General features: G+C 49.5%; 8 protein-coding genes across 8 annotated transcripts; 5 read left to right on the top strand and 3 right to left on the bottom strand.

The window, feature by feature from the left end:
- Window positions 1-7: 7 nt before the first annotated feature.
- EDB91DRAFT_658868 (uncharacterized protein) lies at window positions 8-1,419 on the top strand. The gene is made up of 5 exons (XM_041328013.1): window positions 8-57; window positions 106-509; window positions 566-639; window positions 690-995; window positions 1,047-1,419. Exons 2-5 carry the CDS (start codon window positions 418-420, stop codon window positions 1,193-1,195), a joined length of 621 nt encoding a protein of 206 aa, XP_041174069.1. The 5' UTR covers window positions 8-57; window positions 106-417; the 3' UTR covers window positions 1,196-1,419.
- EDB91DRAFT_1251613 (uncharacterized protein) lies at window positions 1,264-1,827 on the bottom strand (the record flags this gene model as incomplete). The annotated part of the gene is made up of 2 exons (XM_041323402.1): window positions 1,264-1,566; window positions 1,615-1,827. The coding sequence occupies 2 exons, from the start codon at window positions 1,825-1,827 to the stop codon at window positions 1,264-1,266; spliced, it is 516 nt and encodes a 171-aa protein (XP_041174068.1).
- A 112-nt stretch (window positions 1,828-1,939) lies between these two features.
- EDB91DRAFT_1084619 (amino acid permease-domain-containing protein) lies at window positions 1,940-3,749 on the bottom strand (the record flags this gene model as incomplete). The annotated part of the gene is made up of 12 exons (XM_041315796.1): window positions 1,940-2,124; window positions 2,265-2,345; window positions 2,498-2,589; window positions 2,639-2,740; window positions 2,793-2,883; window positions 2,935-2,967; window positions 3,022-3,088; window positions 3,148-3,228; window positions 3,288-3,342; window positions 3,401-3,447; window positions 3,501-3,652; window positions 3,695-3,749. 12 exons carry the CDS (start codon window positions 3,747-3,749, stop codon window positions 1,940-1,942), a joined length of 1,041 nt encoding a protein of 346 aa, XP_041174067.1.
- A 1,174-nt stretch (window positions 3,750-4,923) lies between these two features.
- On the top strand, window positions 4,924-5,281 carry EDB91DRAFT_1017788 (uncharacterized protein; the record flags this gene model as incomplete). The annotated part of the gene is given in 2 exon segments (XM_041312514.1): window positions 4,924-5,103; window positions 5,123-5,281. Coding segments are annotated over 2 exon segments (339 nt in total), but the record flags the coding sequence as incomplete, so codon positions are not given.
- EDB91DRAFT_1301553 (amino acid/polyamine transporter I) lies at window positions 5,268-7,711 on the bottom strand (the record flags this gene model as incomplete). Its single annotated transcript, XM_041324985.1, has 15 exons — window positions 5,268-5,720; window positions 5,767-6,079; window positions 6,130-6,277; window positions 6,327-6,363; window positions 6,411-6,481; window positions 6,529-6,591; window positions 6,643-6,734; window positions 6,783-6,884; window positions 6,932-7,022; window positions 7,076-7,108; window positions 7,164-7,230; window positions 7,284-7,364; window positions 7,417-7,471; window positions 7,526-7,572; window positions 7,622-7,711. Coding segments are annotated over 15 exons (1,584 nt in total), but the record flags the coding sequence as incomplete, so codon positions are not given.
- An 869-nt stretch (window positions 7,712-8,580) lies between these two features.
- EDB91DRAFT_1330155 (uncharacterized protein) lies at window positions 8,581-10,350 on the top strand (the record flags this gene model as incomplete). Its single annotated transcript, XM_041325340.1, has 3 exons — window positions 8,581-9,167; window positions 9,323-10,063; window positions 10,088-10,350. The coding sequence occupies exons 1-3, from the start codon at window positions 9,035-9,037 to the stop codon at window positions 10,348-10,350; spliced, it is 1,137 nt and encodes a 378-aa protein (XP_041174064.1). The 5' UTR covers window positions 8,581-9,034.
- Window positions 10,351-11,328: 978 nt separating this feature from the next.
- Window positions 11,329-12,667, top strand: EDB91DRAFT_1238680 (NADH:flavin oxidoreductase/NADH oxidase; the record flags this gene model as incomplete). Its single annotated transcript, XM_041321756.1, has 3 exons — window positions 11,329-12,022; window positions 12,089-12,369; window positions 12,527-12,667. The coding sequence occupies 3 exons, from the start codon at window positions 11,329-11,331 to the stop codon at window positions 12,665-12,667; spliced, it is 1,116 nt and encodes a 371-aa protein (XP_041174063.1).
- A 451-nt stretch (window positions 12,668-13,118) lies between these two features.
- Window positions 13,119-14,680, top strand: EDB91DRAFT_658608 (uncharacterized protein). The gene is made up of 2 exons (XM_041328012.1): window positions 13,119-14,123; window positions 14,190-14,680. The coding sequence occupies exons 1-2, from the start codon at window positions 13,331-13,333 to the stop codon at window positions 14,522-14,524; spliced, it is 1,128 nt and encodes a 375-aa protein (XP_041174062.1). The 5' UTR covers window positions 13,119-13,330; the 3' UTR covers window positions 14,525-14,680.
- Window positions 14,681-15,219: the final 539 nt, after the last annotated feature.

The following is a 15,219-nucleotide window of genomic DNA, read 5'->3' as shown; positions in this document are numbered from 1 at the left end:
TGGAAAACCGGCACCGATATAATCGATCAATGTCAGCTGTCCTTTGACTGCAGAGAGGTAGGTTCAGCTCTCTAAATCAATTTAGTAGGTGCTCAACGCCTGTAGGATTTGGATAGGCACATGCACGATCATCATTATTGCCGTCAACAGGAAGCAGTGGGTCGTGTTTGAATCATATGTCGGATCTTATACTTTTCGCTATATTGGACCGGATCTGTATTCTGATCTTTACGAAAGGTAGCAACACATGATACTTTTAATATTTCACATGACGTCTCATTGCGCCCATCGTGCAAGAACAGGACCATGGAGTTGTCTGATCCACGTAACTCAGAAGTGTTCTGATTTCTACGAAGCTTTTAAATTTGTTATAACTGTCCTGCACTGTACCCACTACCACTCCACTTTCATCATACTATGGCTTCCAAGTTTCTGCTTTTCGTCTCGCTCTTTCTAACATTTGCGTTCTCGGTCACCGGGTGGTCAGTTGTGATCAACGCTCTAGTGAAGTAAGTGAAGACTGTATCTTCCACAGGCTTGACTGAATTGAAGTGAATTGATGAAGATCCAACCGAGAGAGTTCATATGTCAAGAGCGCAGTCGAGGCTAATGGCGCCATCGTAGATATCAACTATCATGGTAAGGCGCTTGCCATCAGCCACACGAGCTTCTTTGACACTTGTCTCGAGATATCTACTCGGTTTGCTCTGTCATCGCGGCAGCCTGCGCACTTTTGACAGCCCTCTCCCTCTTGTCAGCTTTCTCCCAATTCTTCTCCATTGGGAAGAAACAGCGGCCCCTGCGCCTCCAAGGCTGTCTCATGTTGTTTGGCGCCCTTTGGCTTCTGGCCACTGTTATTGCATGCGACGTTCTCTTCGTCATTCGGTCAACCAAGATCACAGCAACCGTCGGCGGAGTCGCGGTACCTCAAAGTGTCATTCAGCAGATGGTGCAAGACATCGGTGTTTCACCTGAATACAGGAAGAAATGGTACCGTGCGTATAGTCCGGGTTTTGTATCGGGATTTCGTACTAACTAGTGCAAAGTGAGACTTTGTGCGATCCTTCCATGGTTCGCAGTCCTTTTCGCAACCCTCAGCGGACTGTTACTTCACAGTGCCGCTAGGAACACCAAGGGCTATGCAAACACGGAGGGAACAGATTCGGAGAAGATTACGCGAACCTCTGATGTGTAACAGGCTTGAAACTTTGCACATAAATTTTTGTAGTATACCAACGCTTCACGATGGCACGCGAACACGACTTATGCATCCACTACTGACACAGAGAGTTCTGCATCACGATTTTCCTTCCTGTCCGACACCGAGTCCTCGTCTCCGTATTCACCTTTCATGATGGGTGCAAGGTTGGATACAGGTCCTTTGAACCAGTGCGCACCTCCATACACCGGGCAGTAATACCAGAAAACAGCAAGGGACATGTATCCTCCAAGGACCACGACTGTGTAGTTCATCTCTTGTGCATTTGGCTGTGAAGTGGAAGGAAAGAAGAAAACGATGATCATGAAGACCATCCACGACACAGCAATCGCAGCGATAGGAAAGCTCTACACAGGCACGTCAGCTTAGGAATACATCACTATCGACCGACCGACCAGTCTCCCAAGATTAAACGGGCCGGGTTTAAAATCGTTCTTGAACACAAAGCGAGTCGCGATCGGCGTCATGTAAGAGACATATGACGCGGTGACAGCGATTGTGAATACCGCATTGATGGCCTGGGTGCTCGCGAACGCCAGAGATCCGATTGCCAGAACAAGGACTGACGTCAAACCAAACTGTATTGACCGGCGTTCTTGTATAGCCATTGATCCGGTACAAATATTGTGAAAAAGGGAGGGCTCCGTCACGAGCAAATGCAAAGGTCTGGCGAGAGCCGACCAGAAGACAGCTCGATCCCATCATGTACCTGCTCTGTGATTAAGCTATGGATGCGCTGCATGCCGGTAAAACGTACTGCGCTAGAATAACGAGACACCAGACAGCCAAGGCTCCCCTCTGTCCCAGCGAATTGTACAAGATCTGCGCCATGGGTTGGCCTATGGGGCTACTTAAAATGCCGTTGAGGTCAGTGCCCATGCAGAAGGTAAGGGAGATGTTGATTCCTAGATAAGAAAATGAATTCGAGATCAGAGTGATGCTGTGCGTCATTCCACATACCCCAGCCAAGGATGGCTGACATGCTGATGGAACTGATCTAGGCTGGAGTAAGCAAGAATAAATCTCATTTTCTAGTCTTACTTACGATTGCCCATGGTATCGCAGTGGCGGCATTCGTAGGCCTCCTCGCTCATATGCACACTAGAATCAGTAGCCTCCTGGTGGGCTGAGAATGTGAACTGACAATTCAGGAAAAGATAGTCTGACCTATTGTATAAAGAGGAGCCATTAAACTCAAGATGAACGCGAATGCAGATGGCCAGCCATCCACTACTAACTAATCGTGAGCTGTGATTGTAATTGGCAGACAATACATACAGTTTGTAAATTCTCCTAGCGCAAAATTAGCACTGTTTCGGTATTCTGATGGCGTTACGATCGGAAGCACAATGATGACAACGAGGCAGAGGCTATGGAAAGATTTGAAGGAACGATCAGGGAGAAATATTCAGTACCCACCACACATTCAACAAGATGTATAATCTTTGCAGTCTTGCCAAGATTCTGGTACCAAAGCTAACGAGGACGGCATGTGACAACACCAAAGCTGCGTATATACCGCTGGTGATAAAACCTTATGACGAGTGTGGTGTTGAGAAGATGACAGACTCACTAGAGTTGCTCGTTGGTGGTTGCATATGCCTGATCAGAGGCGATACTAACTGCTGCCGTGATTTGAATTGCGCAAGCCCAGTCTACAGAAGCTAGCCCTCACCATCAGAAGCGGACTGTTGAAAGAATGAGAATCAGGTTACCAACTGCTGTGATAGACTGGATGGTATTCGAATCTGCGGATGTCAGCACGAGTTGTATGTCATGACAAACTCAAAGGGGAGACTTACAGCCAACTATCCACGCCAGAAAATTGCGACAGCGTGGAGAAGCAAGTGAGTAAGTCCAATAATATAGCTAGAATTTGTTGAGTTGAGTCTGAGACAGTGACGGCGTCTAGGCCAGGCCATACCTACACCACCAGAAGTAGGCGCTGCTGACGCCAGCTCTGCCATTGCCAACCCAATGCACATGATGAAAACGCTGGCAATAGCCCACTGCGCAGAGAAAGAATGAAGACTTTACAAAACGGCACTCCTCGCATATGAAGGCTTACCCCCCAGACCATCGCGAGAGGCCCACCATTTGGGGCGGCATAAAAGAGCACAGAGCTGAATAGCTTTACCAATCAGTAGACATTCGATGCTTGCGTCTCAGGTGGTAGCTTACGCTATAGAAGGGAGCAGTCCTATATAGCTGAATGCAACTCCAAACACCTGTACAGAGTTGTTTGATTGTGTCATGTACTCGAGCGAGTCGTCAAACCCACCTCTAGTGGAGTGAATGCCCTGCGAAACTCCTGCTTGTATCCTAACTTGGCGAGAATAGCCTCATCTGCGTTTGGTTGCAAGCGCAACCTTGAAGTTGGCACTTGCAGGGGTCCTCGTAGCCATATATCACGGTCGAAGTTGCAAGAAGAACCTTGAAGGAGCCGAAGCGAGAACTGCGGAATTACCTACCAACCTAACTGATATACGTAACATAGGACATGAAACTGGTCATTTAACTGGGCTCGCATCGAGTCGAGTCGTAGTACTTGAGCACAACAGTAAGCAAGCTTGAGTGTCGATGGGGATCAAATTCGCAAAAAAAAGTGTCGAGGCAACTGGACCGGGATGAAAACGCTTCGTGATACGCGTCTTTGTTTGCCGGGGGTGTGGCTGTGTTTTCGCGCTTTAGGGGCTTTGAACCGACCTGGGCGAATCGACGGCAATAGCCACGTCCCACAATTCAGGTAGAATATTTGCCCTGCCGGGGCTAGGTGCCTCATTAGCATACCTAACTAAGATGGCACCATGGGCACCATCTGATCCTTTCGTTTCAGCCAGAGCCCATCGCACCATGTTTCTTCAAGACTTTCTTGTATGCGCCTCACAAGTTGATGTGGTCACGTGTACAAATCTGACGTGTCTAGATCTGTTGCGGCAGTGTTGCCCAATGCACATTCAATTGAGTTGATAGTTTACGGTTTCTCCCACTTGACTGGGTCTCAACAGCCTTTCAACGTTGAACGTTGAACGTCTGAGGTCTCAACCTCGTCGCCGACTCGCCACCTGAGAACACCATGGGTAAGTCTACCTACTTTATCCACGAAACCGTCCTCTCCCCTCATCCTATGCAGCGCCTACAGGTTCTCTCAGTCCAGAACCCCAAAGTCGAACGATGTCAGCCTACGCCTTAGAGTATAGACGGACGCAAACGTGATGCGAAACGTGACAGCGAAGAGGGATCGTCGGCGTCGTCAACGCCAGGTTGCTCGCGACGAGGCTGAAGCTACTGGGAGCTACGAACCACAGTATCACAAGAGGAAAGGGCACACAGCAAGTCAGAACGAAGAGGAGCGTTGGAAGGGTCAAGAGCGACGTCCCAGTGTCGATATGCAACAAGGCGCAAAAAACACGGAAGGTCTCAACCAGGTCTCGGAGAAATTTGATCCTACTCTTGATTTTCTCAAAGGCCTGATTGAGGGCACCATTGTAAACCCACTTCATCAGCAACAGCCGGTGACAAACCTTGGGCAGTCCTCCAGCGCTCTTCGCTCAGACGCGGCAAGTCAGAAATCTCCAGTTAGTCTCACTAAACTGCACCCACCTCTTCCCGCCCGTTCAGCTGTTGCGAAACCACCTCCGCGAACACTTTCAACCTGCAAAAGCATCACCGTTGCCCTGCGAAGCCACAGGTCAATCCCTGATAACGAGTCAATACGCCGACTCACGCGCAATCTCTGGGACACTCGTAGGGAAATGACCGCCTTACAAGCGCGCGAAACCGACCTCATAGCTTCATTACGCGGCCTGCACGCTCCTCAGCATATACTCGAAACTGGACAAGCGACCTCAGGTGAACTACTTCTGGGCTACATTCAGCTTTCCGTTTAATATGACAACACAGAAGCTTGAAGAGCGTCTTGCTCAAGTGGAAAACGAACTGGAGCAAGAAAGTTACAAGCGCCTTCAAGCTGAGAGAGGTCTGAATGAGATTGAGAGAGAGAGCAGGGCTCCGTTTGTCATTCCAGCTTTGTTTCGAGCGTTCCTGAACATTTCTGAGATGGTTGTATAATCTTCCATGTTACCTGTGGACTGCTTACTCAGTACCGCAAACGCTATGTTTGTCTGAAGATTACAGGTTACTGGAGATCAAAGCGGGGCATAACAAAGTCACAACTTTCCGATAATGGTATCAAAGAGGACTAGACTTAAACATCCACAATAATTACATCTGCGCCTCGCCCTTTCTCCATCTTCTCTGACGACGAGTCTTCATCTTGCCCTTTGTTGGTCGATACTATGTTAGATACAGGTCCATTGAACCAGTGTACACCTCCGTATATCGGACAATAATACCAGAAAACAGCGAGGGACATGAAACCACCTAGGACAACCACCGTATAGTTCATCTCTTGTACAGTAGTCTGTGGGGTCGCAGGAAAGAAGAAAATAATATTCATGAAGACCATCCATGACACAGCAATTGCTGCGACGGGAAAGCTCTGCAAGACATAAGCATAAGACCATACCAGGTGCCTTCGGACCCACAAATTTCCCAAGATTAAATGGTCCGGGCTTAAAATCATTCTTGAAAGCGAAACGGGTTACGATCGGTATGATGTAAGAGATGTACGATGAGGTGACTCCAGGAGTGAACACCGCATTGATAGCCTGTGTACTCACGAACGCCAGAAGACCAATTGCAAGAGCGAGCGAGGCATCGAGCCAGACAGTATTGACTGGCGTTCTCGTGTAGCCGTTGATTCGGTAAAAATATCGCGAGAATGGTAGGCCGCCGTCCCGAGCAAATGCGAACGTCTGGCGGGAACCGACAAGCAGACAGCTCGATCCCATCATGTATCTGGTCATCGTTTAGAGCACAGATAGTAGATGAATCTCGGGAAAACCCACTGCGCCACGATAACAAGAGACCAAATGGCTAGCGCTCCTTTCTGCCCAAACGAGTTGTAAAAGATCTGTGCCATAGGTTGACCAATCGGACTGGTCAAGATGCCTTCGATATCAGTGCCCATGCAAAATGCGAGGGAGACGTTGATGCCTGGGAGCTGTTAGTTTTGCAACGAAGTTTTCGACAAGGTGACGCGCACCCCAGCCAAGGGCTGCAGATACTGCAATCGAGCCGACCTGGTTTGCATTAGTCGAGCAGCTACGGATTTTCTAGCAGTACTCACAATTGCCCATGGTATGGCGGTAGTGGCATTGGATGCCTCCTCACTCATGTGTACGCTTGAATCATACCCCCCTATTGGGTTGTCACATAAAATGCGAGCGGTAATGGATAAGCCGAACCTATTGTGTAAAGAGGCGCCAAAAGACTCAATATGAACGCAAGTCCAGATGGCCAGCCGTCCACTGACAACTCTTATTAGATGAAAGCGGCAACGGTGACTAAATGACACATACAGTTAGTGAAGTCCCCAAGTGCGTAGCTAGCGCTATTTCTGTATTCTGATGGCGTTGTAATTGGAAGGGCGATGATGACGACGAAGCAGAGGCTGTCTCAAGTAGTGAAGCAACTATCAAGACGGATATACAATACCTACCACACATTCAGGAGGATGTATAGTCTTTGAAGTCTTGCCAGGACTCGCGTCCCGAGGCTCACAAGGACAGCATGGGACACCACTAAGGCTGCAAATATGCCACTGTGATGGATCAGGGAATCCTACATTCCGACGAAACAAAAACTCACTAGATCTGCCCATTCGTCGTCACGTATACCTGGTTAGATGCGATGCTAACTGCCGCTGTGATTTGTATCGCGCATGCCCAATCCACAGAAGCTAGTTTCGTATAATCAATAAACGATTATTCAATGGTATGATGAGTCCTTCACCAAGGGCTGCGATAGATGTGATCGTATTGGCATCTGCATGATGGCACATGTCAGCGATATGAGTTTGAAATAGACAGATCACACTCACACCCGACTATCCACGACAGTAAATTTCGACAACGAGGGGAGGCAAGTGAATGTGTCCAGTAATATAGCTGAACACTTGTGAGAGGTTCCGTCTGCATCAACGGCAATATTAAAGACATACTCCACCGGAGGTAGGTGCCGCAGATGCAAGCTCCGCCATGGCCAACCCGATACACATGATAAAAGCGCTAGCAGCCAGCCACTGTAACCAGATGAATGATAGGATCCAAGACTCTTGATATGTGAAGACGTACACCCCAAACCATTGCAAGAGGACCACCGTTGGGCAAGGCATTGAAGAGCACCGAGCTGAGTAACCTCGTATCAGTAGATAACTCTTCTCGACGGAATGGTGCAGCGTACGCAATAGAAGGAAGGAGACCCACGATACTGAACGCAACACCAAAGACCTGTGCAGGATCATTGTCGCGTGCGCCTAAATTTCTGGTGAGGACTCACTTCTAAAGGAGTAAATGCCCTTCGAAACTCCTGTTTGTATCCTAACCTGGCAAGAATCGCTTCATCCGTGGTGTGTTCCGAGTGCGAATCCGAACCTGCGGAAGCCATTATAAGAGTGACTTGAAATCTAACTGGCGAGGAGGTTCAAACCAGGGACGGGGTGCAGTCATCAAGCTGAAACGACAATATAAATAACGAGTCTGATACGACTTATCTGGCGCTGATGAGATAAGTGCAAAGGAGAAGCTCCAATTGAAGGGGTACATTACTTATCGCTGAAAGGGTAAGAATAGACCTTATGCAAAGAAGGTACGAGCTCACATGTGAGCAGGTGGTGGCAGATTTTTAAAGCCCAGACTACGACACGTGAGAGAGGCTGAGCATAGGTGAGCATGCAATGACCATTGTTGATCACGATCTCCAACCAATGCAGTTATGTCAGGCAGGAGCCTCAGTTACGTAGGTAGGCTAATTTCCTGGCTTGGCTTGGAGTGAACAATGTTGCAAGCACATCATAGTGATTGTGCGGGAATAGATGAAGACCTTACTAACATGCTCCGTTGAAGCTTTGAGTGTTTAAATTTGACGTACTGCAGTGTGGCTTCTGCCGTTCAAGTCGTGAAGCTGTGTGCCTCAAGTGACCTCAGTAGAAAAGGTCGTCGCAGTGACTGTCGATGGTTCCGTACGCCATGTGAAGTGAAGCGTAAATATGGGCCCAGTTTCTTCATCTCAGACGTGATGTTTGCCGGGTGGACTGCAGTGCATACTAAGCTCAATTATGTTGCGTATCATATCGAAGTGTGATGACCGTCAACTAGCCGTCAACATTTCAACCTGCGCCACAGTCACGGAAGGATCCGTTGGAAACGCTCTCAACCCAGTATACGTAGAGGCTCAGTGATCAAAATTCGACGTTTCAGGCCAGTCGCTTATTAGAAGGAACGACTATCTTCCGTCGTCTATATAGGGTTGGCTAGGGGAGATCACTGGCATCAAAGTAATGCCCAGTCGGGATTTGCCTAAGCCTAACCTCGCCCAACCTCTTCACTGCTTTACTCCCAAGACCCCAGATGAAAACGAACAGAGGAAACATGTACGGGTGTGACGGAAGTTGTAGTATTAGCAGAACGTAGAATATTCTTGTCAGGAAGGGAAAATCCGCTTCCGTGTTGAATTTTTGAATAGACATAGTCTCCATCATTTCTTCGGACAGGGCACTTAAGCAGTGCGATCACATCATCTTGGAAATTCCTCACGCAATGTGATGTACTGCTCCAAAGGCAAGAGCCTCGTGGTAGCTGCGGTCAATCAAAGAGGCTTCTTCTACAGGGACTGCGCAGTGCTTCTGGTACGTAAAAGAGTATTGAGAAATTGAAGGTCTGGAAGGCTTCTCCAACACCCAAGCATTCCAGGATGTATATCGACTTACCACTTAATAAGGCGTCCTTCACCCTTGATATCTCTGGTGTCATGGGGTTCTTCGGCGGGGAAGAAACGCTCTCTGCAATGGCCACTGTCCATCTCTACCGAGGCAGGCGTTGGCTTGGTTGGTACAACTCTCCAGGAAGCTACACAATTGCCAGGAAATTTGGGCAGTTAGCGAAACTCACGATTCTGGGATGGCATCTTTCCCGGACCCAACCTGATGCCTGAAGAATTGTTTCGGGCTGGGTGGGAAGGATGGCCCACGCTTTATCGGAGTGTTCTCGGGCACAGATATGACGACTACAGGTTACCTCGCATACCTCACGGCCCAGAAGGCAAAGGAGGCCAAGAAGACCCAGGAGCAGATCTCCGGAGGAAGAATAGGCTCACCGGGTTCGGTGAGCATAATAGATGTCGACAACGTGAAATTGCAGCAAGGAGACAAGGTACCGACGAAGGAGGTTTATAATGCGCTGTACGCTGCCATACCCATCACCAGCAGTCTCACAGCATGCCTCGCTTGCGCATTCGTTCGTGATTGGCTCGCATTTGGGTTGATCGTGGTCGGCATGGTTTCCAGTGGCCTATCTTGCTTCGTCATTGGTTCGGGGAGGCTGCAATTCAATCTCATCAAGGCTGCGTACCATGCGCCACGGGGAGACGGACTACTATTGACGCGCAACGATGTTGTCATCTTGAAGGGCAAAGAAAAAGATGTCACGTCAATAACGAAGGCCAAATTTGAGCTGAAAATGAATGGCGGCGAAGAGTTCCACACCGTTGGGGTCTGCTCGCTCCTGCTCTTGTCACAGTTCTTTATTCAACTTCTCCTCGTTCCTCGAGCAACCCTGTTCGGTCAAATCATGTTCATGTCGTCACTTGCGGTGTCTTGGGCATACAACTCGTTTTTGTCATCATTGGAGAAAGAGAAGATTCAGACAGACCTGCTGTGGAAATCACTCGATGAACCACCGATTACGAAACTTGTGCTCCCCAATAGAGCGTCACAAGCGGCGTGTACTTGCTTTGTCTTGCATACAGGTGCTAATATGTTCAAGAAATCAGCTGCGAACTTCAAGCCGAAGAAGATCTTGGAGCGCATGATTCCAAATGATACAAGAGTTTGGGAGGCGTGGAGGGAGCATGTAGCAAAGCAGGTATCGAGTAAAGAGAAGTTCAAATCGTTTGAGCCAGAAAAAGAATTCTTAGCGGACTTCGAGGAAGAAGAACTGGAGCTCCTGAGAGAAATGCTGGCGGACGCGAAGCACGGTTGGGAATGTTATCAAAATCAACTGATAGCTTGACACCCTAGAATAGGGAAACGTAGTACGAGAGGGGGTTGGTAGAGGCTGTTGAGAGCAAAGGATCGTTTCTTGCAGTAGCGTCATGTAGATATCATTCGGAGAGTTGTTCTGAGTCATCCCTAAGAGAAGAACATTAATGCAAAACTGTCAGTACTATAGCTCTGTACTATGGCTAAAGGGGGACAAAAAGAATAATATTGTGCGCTCCGATTGCAAATTACAACCGTCATCCAGCCTTTGAAAGGGTTACATGTTGGCGGTTACTGCTGCTGAAGCAGAAACACAGTACAACGAGTAACCTCAAGCACTGTCGGGAGTGCTTGACTCGTCTTTGCGCGAGAACTAAGCAAAATATTGCGGATGCCAGGACTCACTATTCGGCTGCCATCTATGCGGAAACAACGTTGCCCGAGACGCGGATAGAATCGAGTGGATCCTGTCAGGGTAAGATCCACCATCGTTCAGTATGTTCTCCGTAGTGCTCACAATGCTGGCGGAGGACCAGTACTAATGAGCCCATGCTTGCATGAGCACAAGTGGGATGATATATGTAAGCGAGCTGAATTCGCACGCATGGTTTGGTGTATACTGTGGGAGTCGGGGATGTCTTCCGCGTCCACCACGCACGTCGCACGAGCATATGCATCATTGACAAACAAACTTGTTTCCAAGCAGACCGATGCGTGAATCAGCACTACAGCTTTGAGCCCTCCTGCTAAGCAGGCTGCAAAGTGCGTACCACTTACTTAATTCCCTCGCACTCGAACCTCTCCAGCTCCTGTGGCCTGGGAGAAACCTTGCAATGTATGTTTTGCAGGTGGCAGGAGAGTGCATCTTTCTGTGGGAAGATTTCCGGACGGCGGCCGACCAGCTCACGCCTATGCACACTGCACAGCGCCCAGGAGCACCAGTACTTATATCTCCCATGGCCCACATAACCCAATTCCACCCTTACGCACATCATTCACCGGGCCAACAATGACGCACGCGCTCTTCACGCCCATCCAAGTGGGACGCATGAACCTTAATCACCGTATTGTCCTCGCCCCCCTCACCCGTTATCGCGCCTACTCCACCCACGTACCAGGGCCCCACGCAGCCACCTACTATGCCCAACGTGCATCTGTCCCTGGAACCCTCCTTGTCTCCGAGGCTACCTACATCTCTCAGGCTGCTGGCGGAAAGGACTTCGTCCCGGGCATCTATACGCAGGAACAGGTAGAAGGATGGAAAAAGGTCACGGATGCCGTGCATGAGAAGGGTAGCTTTATATTTTGCCAGCTGTGGGCACTCGGGAGGGCAGCATTTCCCGAAGTGCTCTCCAAGGAGAATAACTCCCCGTTTGTATCTGCCTCCCCTATCCCACTCTCCACCAACCCTACAGCTATCCCGCACGCCCTCACAGAGTCGGAGATAAAGACATACATTACTAGTTACGCCACTGCTGCCAGGAACGCCATCGCAGCGGGCTTCGATGGTGTCGAAATTCATGGTGCAAACGGATACCTCATTGACCAGTTCTTGCAAGAGGTGAGTAACACTCGTGAGGACCACTGGGGTGGGAGTATCGAGAAGAGAGCAAAATTTGCAATTGAGGTCGTGGATGCAGTTGTGAAAGAGGTCGGCGCTGAGATGGTCAGCATTAGATTGAGCCCATGGAGTCCATTTCAAGGTCCGTTCTATCTATTTCAAACCGGCTCTCACTCATCACGCTCGTACTCGATTAACGCTCATGCAGACATGGGATCTTCCGATCCCCTACCACAATTCTCCTACCTCGTCCACGAACTCCGGAAACACAACCTCGCTTACCTCCATGTCACTGAGCCACGCGTCGGCGGCAACATCGATGTGGACGCACCGCCGCAGAGTAGCAATGATTTACTGCGTCAACTCTGGTGCGGGGACGAAAAGAACGCTGTGTTTATTAGTGCAGGTGGGTACACACGACAGACGGCGATCGAGACCGTGCAGGACAAGGGTGGCATGGTGGCGTTTGGCAGGTTGTACATTCCGAATGTAAGTCTTGGGATTTTCTGTTGCCTTCTCCGTGCTCTTTCAATTTTTCGTGTTCGTTTTTATAGTTGTCCGTTTTCTTGCTGACATCTTTCTCGTCATGCGGCTTGGACTCCTTCGTATTTGACCCCACTACCTAATTCCGACGCCCTTCCAACAGCCTGACCTCCCCATCCGACTTATGCACGACCTCCCGCTTGCCAAGCCCGACCGCGCAGTATTCTACCTCTCAGGCGATCACACTGAGAAAGGGTATATTGATTTTCCAGTCGCAGATGTAGAGACAGAGAGGAAGTCGTGAAGGGGCTTCGAAGATCGAGCGATACCACAGACTTGACGCCCAGCCCTGGTGCTGCGATGGATCGTGAATAGAATGTAGACTACGACACCATTCCCCGTGCGTAGTTTGGAAGCCATTTTCGTTCCTCGAGGTACGCATGGGGCATGTGTGTTTGTACCAGCGGCCAGAATATTTTAACAGTAAGTATTGTTGATTTGCCTGATCGTTCACTTGATGTATCGTACTTGCTTTGACGACATCATGCATGGCTGCAAGCAATTACCGCTTTCATGAGGTCACTTGGGTGTCCCGGGCTACAGAATTGCAGGTACTTACTCTTAAGTATGCGGAGAGGTTTCTTGTCTCGCAGGCTGTCATTTCCGAATATTTTTCGGCTTGAGAGGGCTGAGTTTGAACGTTCAACATTCAACTTGGTTTTGGCATGTGCTAGTTTATCAATTGTAAGCTGTACTCTTGATCAACTCTTCCGGCACTAATCAATGGAGATTGCAGGACAGGTCACACCGTCAACGTGGTGTCGGTTCTTCCAGTGCGTAAACTCGGACGAATCCATCCCACCCATGCATGAGATTTTGAAATCATCTCATCGTCCCATTGCAAGTCACGTATCAATGTTTTGCAGGTGGCAAGTACATCTTTCTAGATCTATGATAAGGTTTTCCGATGCGGCGGCTGAGCGCTGGACGCCAGCACTTATACACATACTTATACATATATCTCCCATGGCCCAAATCACTACGCACCTCGTTCACTGGGGCCACAATGACGCCTGCGCTCTTCACACCCATCCAAGCAGGGCGCATGAATCTTAGCCACCGTATCGTCCTCGCCCCCCTCACTCGTTTTCGCGCCTACCCCAACCACGTACCAGGGCCCCACGCAGCCACCTACTATGCCCAACGTGCCTCCGCCCCTGGAACCCTTCTCGTCTCCGAGGCCACCTTGATCTCTCAGGCTGCTGGCGGAATGGACTTCGTCCCGGGCATCTATACACAGGAACAGGTGGAAGGATGGAAAAAGGTCACGGATGCCGTGCATGAAAATGGTAGCTTTATCTTTTGCCAGCTGTGGGCACTTGGAAGGGTGGCATTTCCGGATGTCCTCTCCAAGGAGAATCACTCCCCGCTTGTATCTGCCTCCTCTATCCCACTTTCTACCCGCCCTACTCCAGTCCCGCACGCCCTCACAGAGCCAGAGATAAAGACATACATTACTAGTTACGCCACTGCTGCCAGGAACGCCATCGCAGCAGGCTTCGATGGCGTCGAAGTCCATGGTGCAAACGGATACCTCATCGACCAATTCTCCCAAGAGGTAAGTAATACTCGCGAGGACGACTGGGGTGGGAGTATCGAGAAGAGAGCGAGATTCGCGATCGAGGTCGTGGATGCGGTTGTGAAAGAGGTTGGTGCTGAGAGGGTCAGTATCAGGTTGAGCTCATGGAGTCCCTACCAAGGTGCGTTCTATCTCTTTTCTACTAGTGTGCAGTCATCACGGTAGTACTTTACTAACCCTCGTACAGATATGGGATCTTCCGACCCAATTCCACAATTCTCCTACCTCGTCCACCAGCTCCGAAACCACGACCTCACTTACCTCCATGTCACAGAGCCACGCGTCAGCGGCAGCCTCGATGTGGATGCACCGCCGCAGAGTAGCAACGATTTACTGCGTCAAATCTGGTGCGGTTTGGGAAAGAATGCCGTGTTTATCAGTGCAGGTGGGTACACACGACAGACGGCGATCGAGACAGTGCAGGAGAGGGGTGGTATGGTAGCGTTTGGCAGGTTGTATATTCCGAATGTTAGTCTTCTGTTTCCTTCTACGTGCTCTTTCAATGTTCCACATTTGTGCTGATCGCTGTCCGTTTTCTTGCTGACATATTTCTCTTCGCGCCCCTGCGGTCAATCTTTTGGTTCTGTCTTAAACGCAATTCCGCCTTGGTCGCTACCTAACCACTACGCCCTTCCAACAGCCCGACCTCCCCATCCGACTTATGTATGACCTGCCGCTTGCCAAGACCGACCGCACAGGATTCTACCTCCCTGGCGACCACACTGGGAAAGGATACATCGATTTTCCAGCGGCAGATGTAGAGACAGAAAGGAAGTTGTGAAGGGGTTTTAGTATCACAAGATCGGGAGGTGTTTTACAGGGGAGGAAGATCTTTCAAGGAATACCATAGACTCGAAGGTCAGCTGCAGTGCTGCCATGGATCGTGAATAGAACGTGGGCTGCGACAACATTGCCTTGTCTCGCAGGTTGTGGATTCAAATCACACAGAAAGAGGGAAAAGATGATGGTACGCACGGTCGTAAGAGGTGCCCAAGTCCTAACGTATTGCTGCATGGACGCTGTTGCGAGTGGAAGAAATGATAGTCATGCCTAGACTCGTAACCAGTCTGACTATGCGTCACTGTAAGATGGTGAGATTCTTGGCCATACCACTTGACTTGTCCGTGATAGTATACGCCAGGCTGGTCAAGAGCCTAAGCCATGCCAACAATTGACAAGGATGCATTAACACGTTGTCTGTTGTCAGATGATATGGT

The sequence above is a fragment of the Suillus paluster genome, assembly GCF_016628075.1.
Source record: "Suillus paluster strain FC165 chromosome Unknown EDB91scaffold_56, whole genome shotgun sequence".
Lineage (NCBI taxonomy): Eukaryota > Fungi > Basidiomycota > Agaricomycetes > Boletales > Suillaceae > Suillus > Suillus paluster.
Note: the sequence above shows the minus strand (reverse complement) of the source record. Positions and strands in the feature narration are given on the sequence as shown.

Bases quoted from the DNA above. Each gene is read 5' to 3' on its own strand.
- EDB91DRAFT_658868 (XM_041328013.1), top strand. From the start codon at position 418: ATGGCTTCCAAGTTTCTGCTTTTCGTCTCGCTCTTTCTAACATTTGCG. The intron at 510-565 runs GTAAGTGAAGAC...GAATTGATGAAG, and splicing joins GTGATCAACGCTCTAGTGAA to ATCCAACCGAGAGAGTTCAT. The intron at 640-689 runs GTAAGGCGCTTG...ACTTGTCTCGAG, and splicing joins CGTAGATATCAACTATCATG to ATATCTACTCGGTTTGCTCT.
- EDB91DRAFT_658608 (XM_041328012.1), top strand. From the start codon at position 13,331: ATGCGGCGGCTGAGCGCTGGACGCCAGCACTTATACACATACTTATAC. The intron at 14,124-14,189 runs GTGCGTTCTATC...ACCCTCGTACAG, and splicing joins CTCATGGAGTCCCTACCAAG to ATATGGGATCTTCCGACCCA.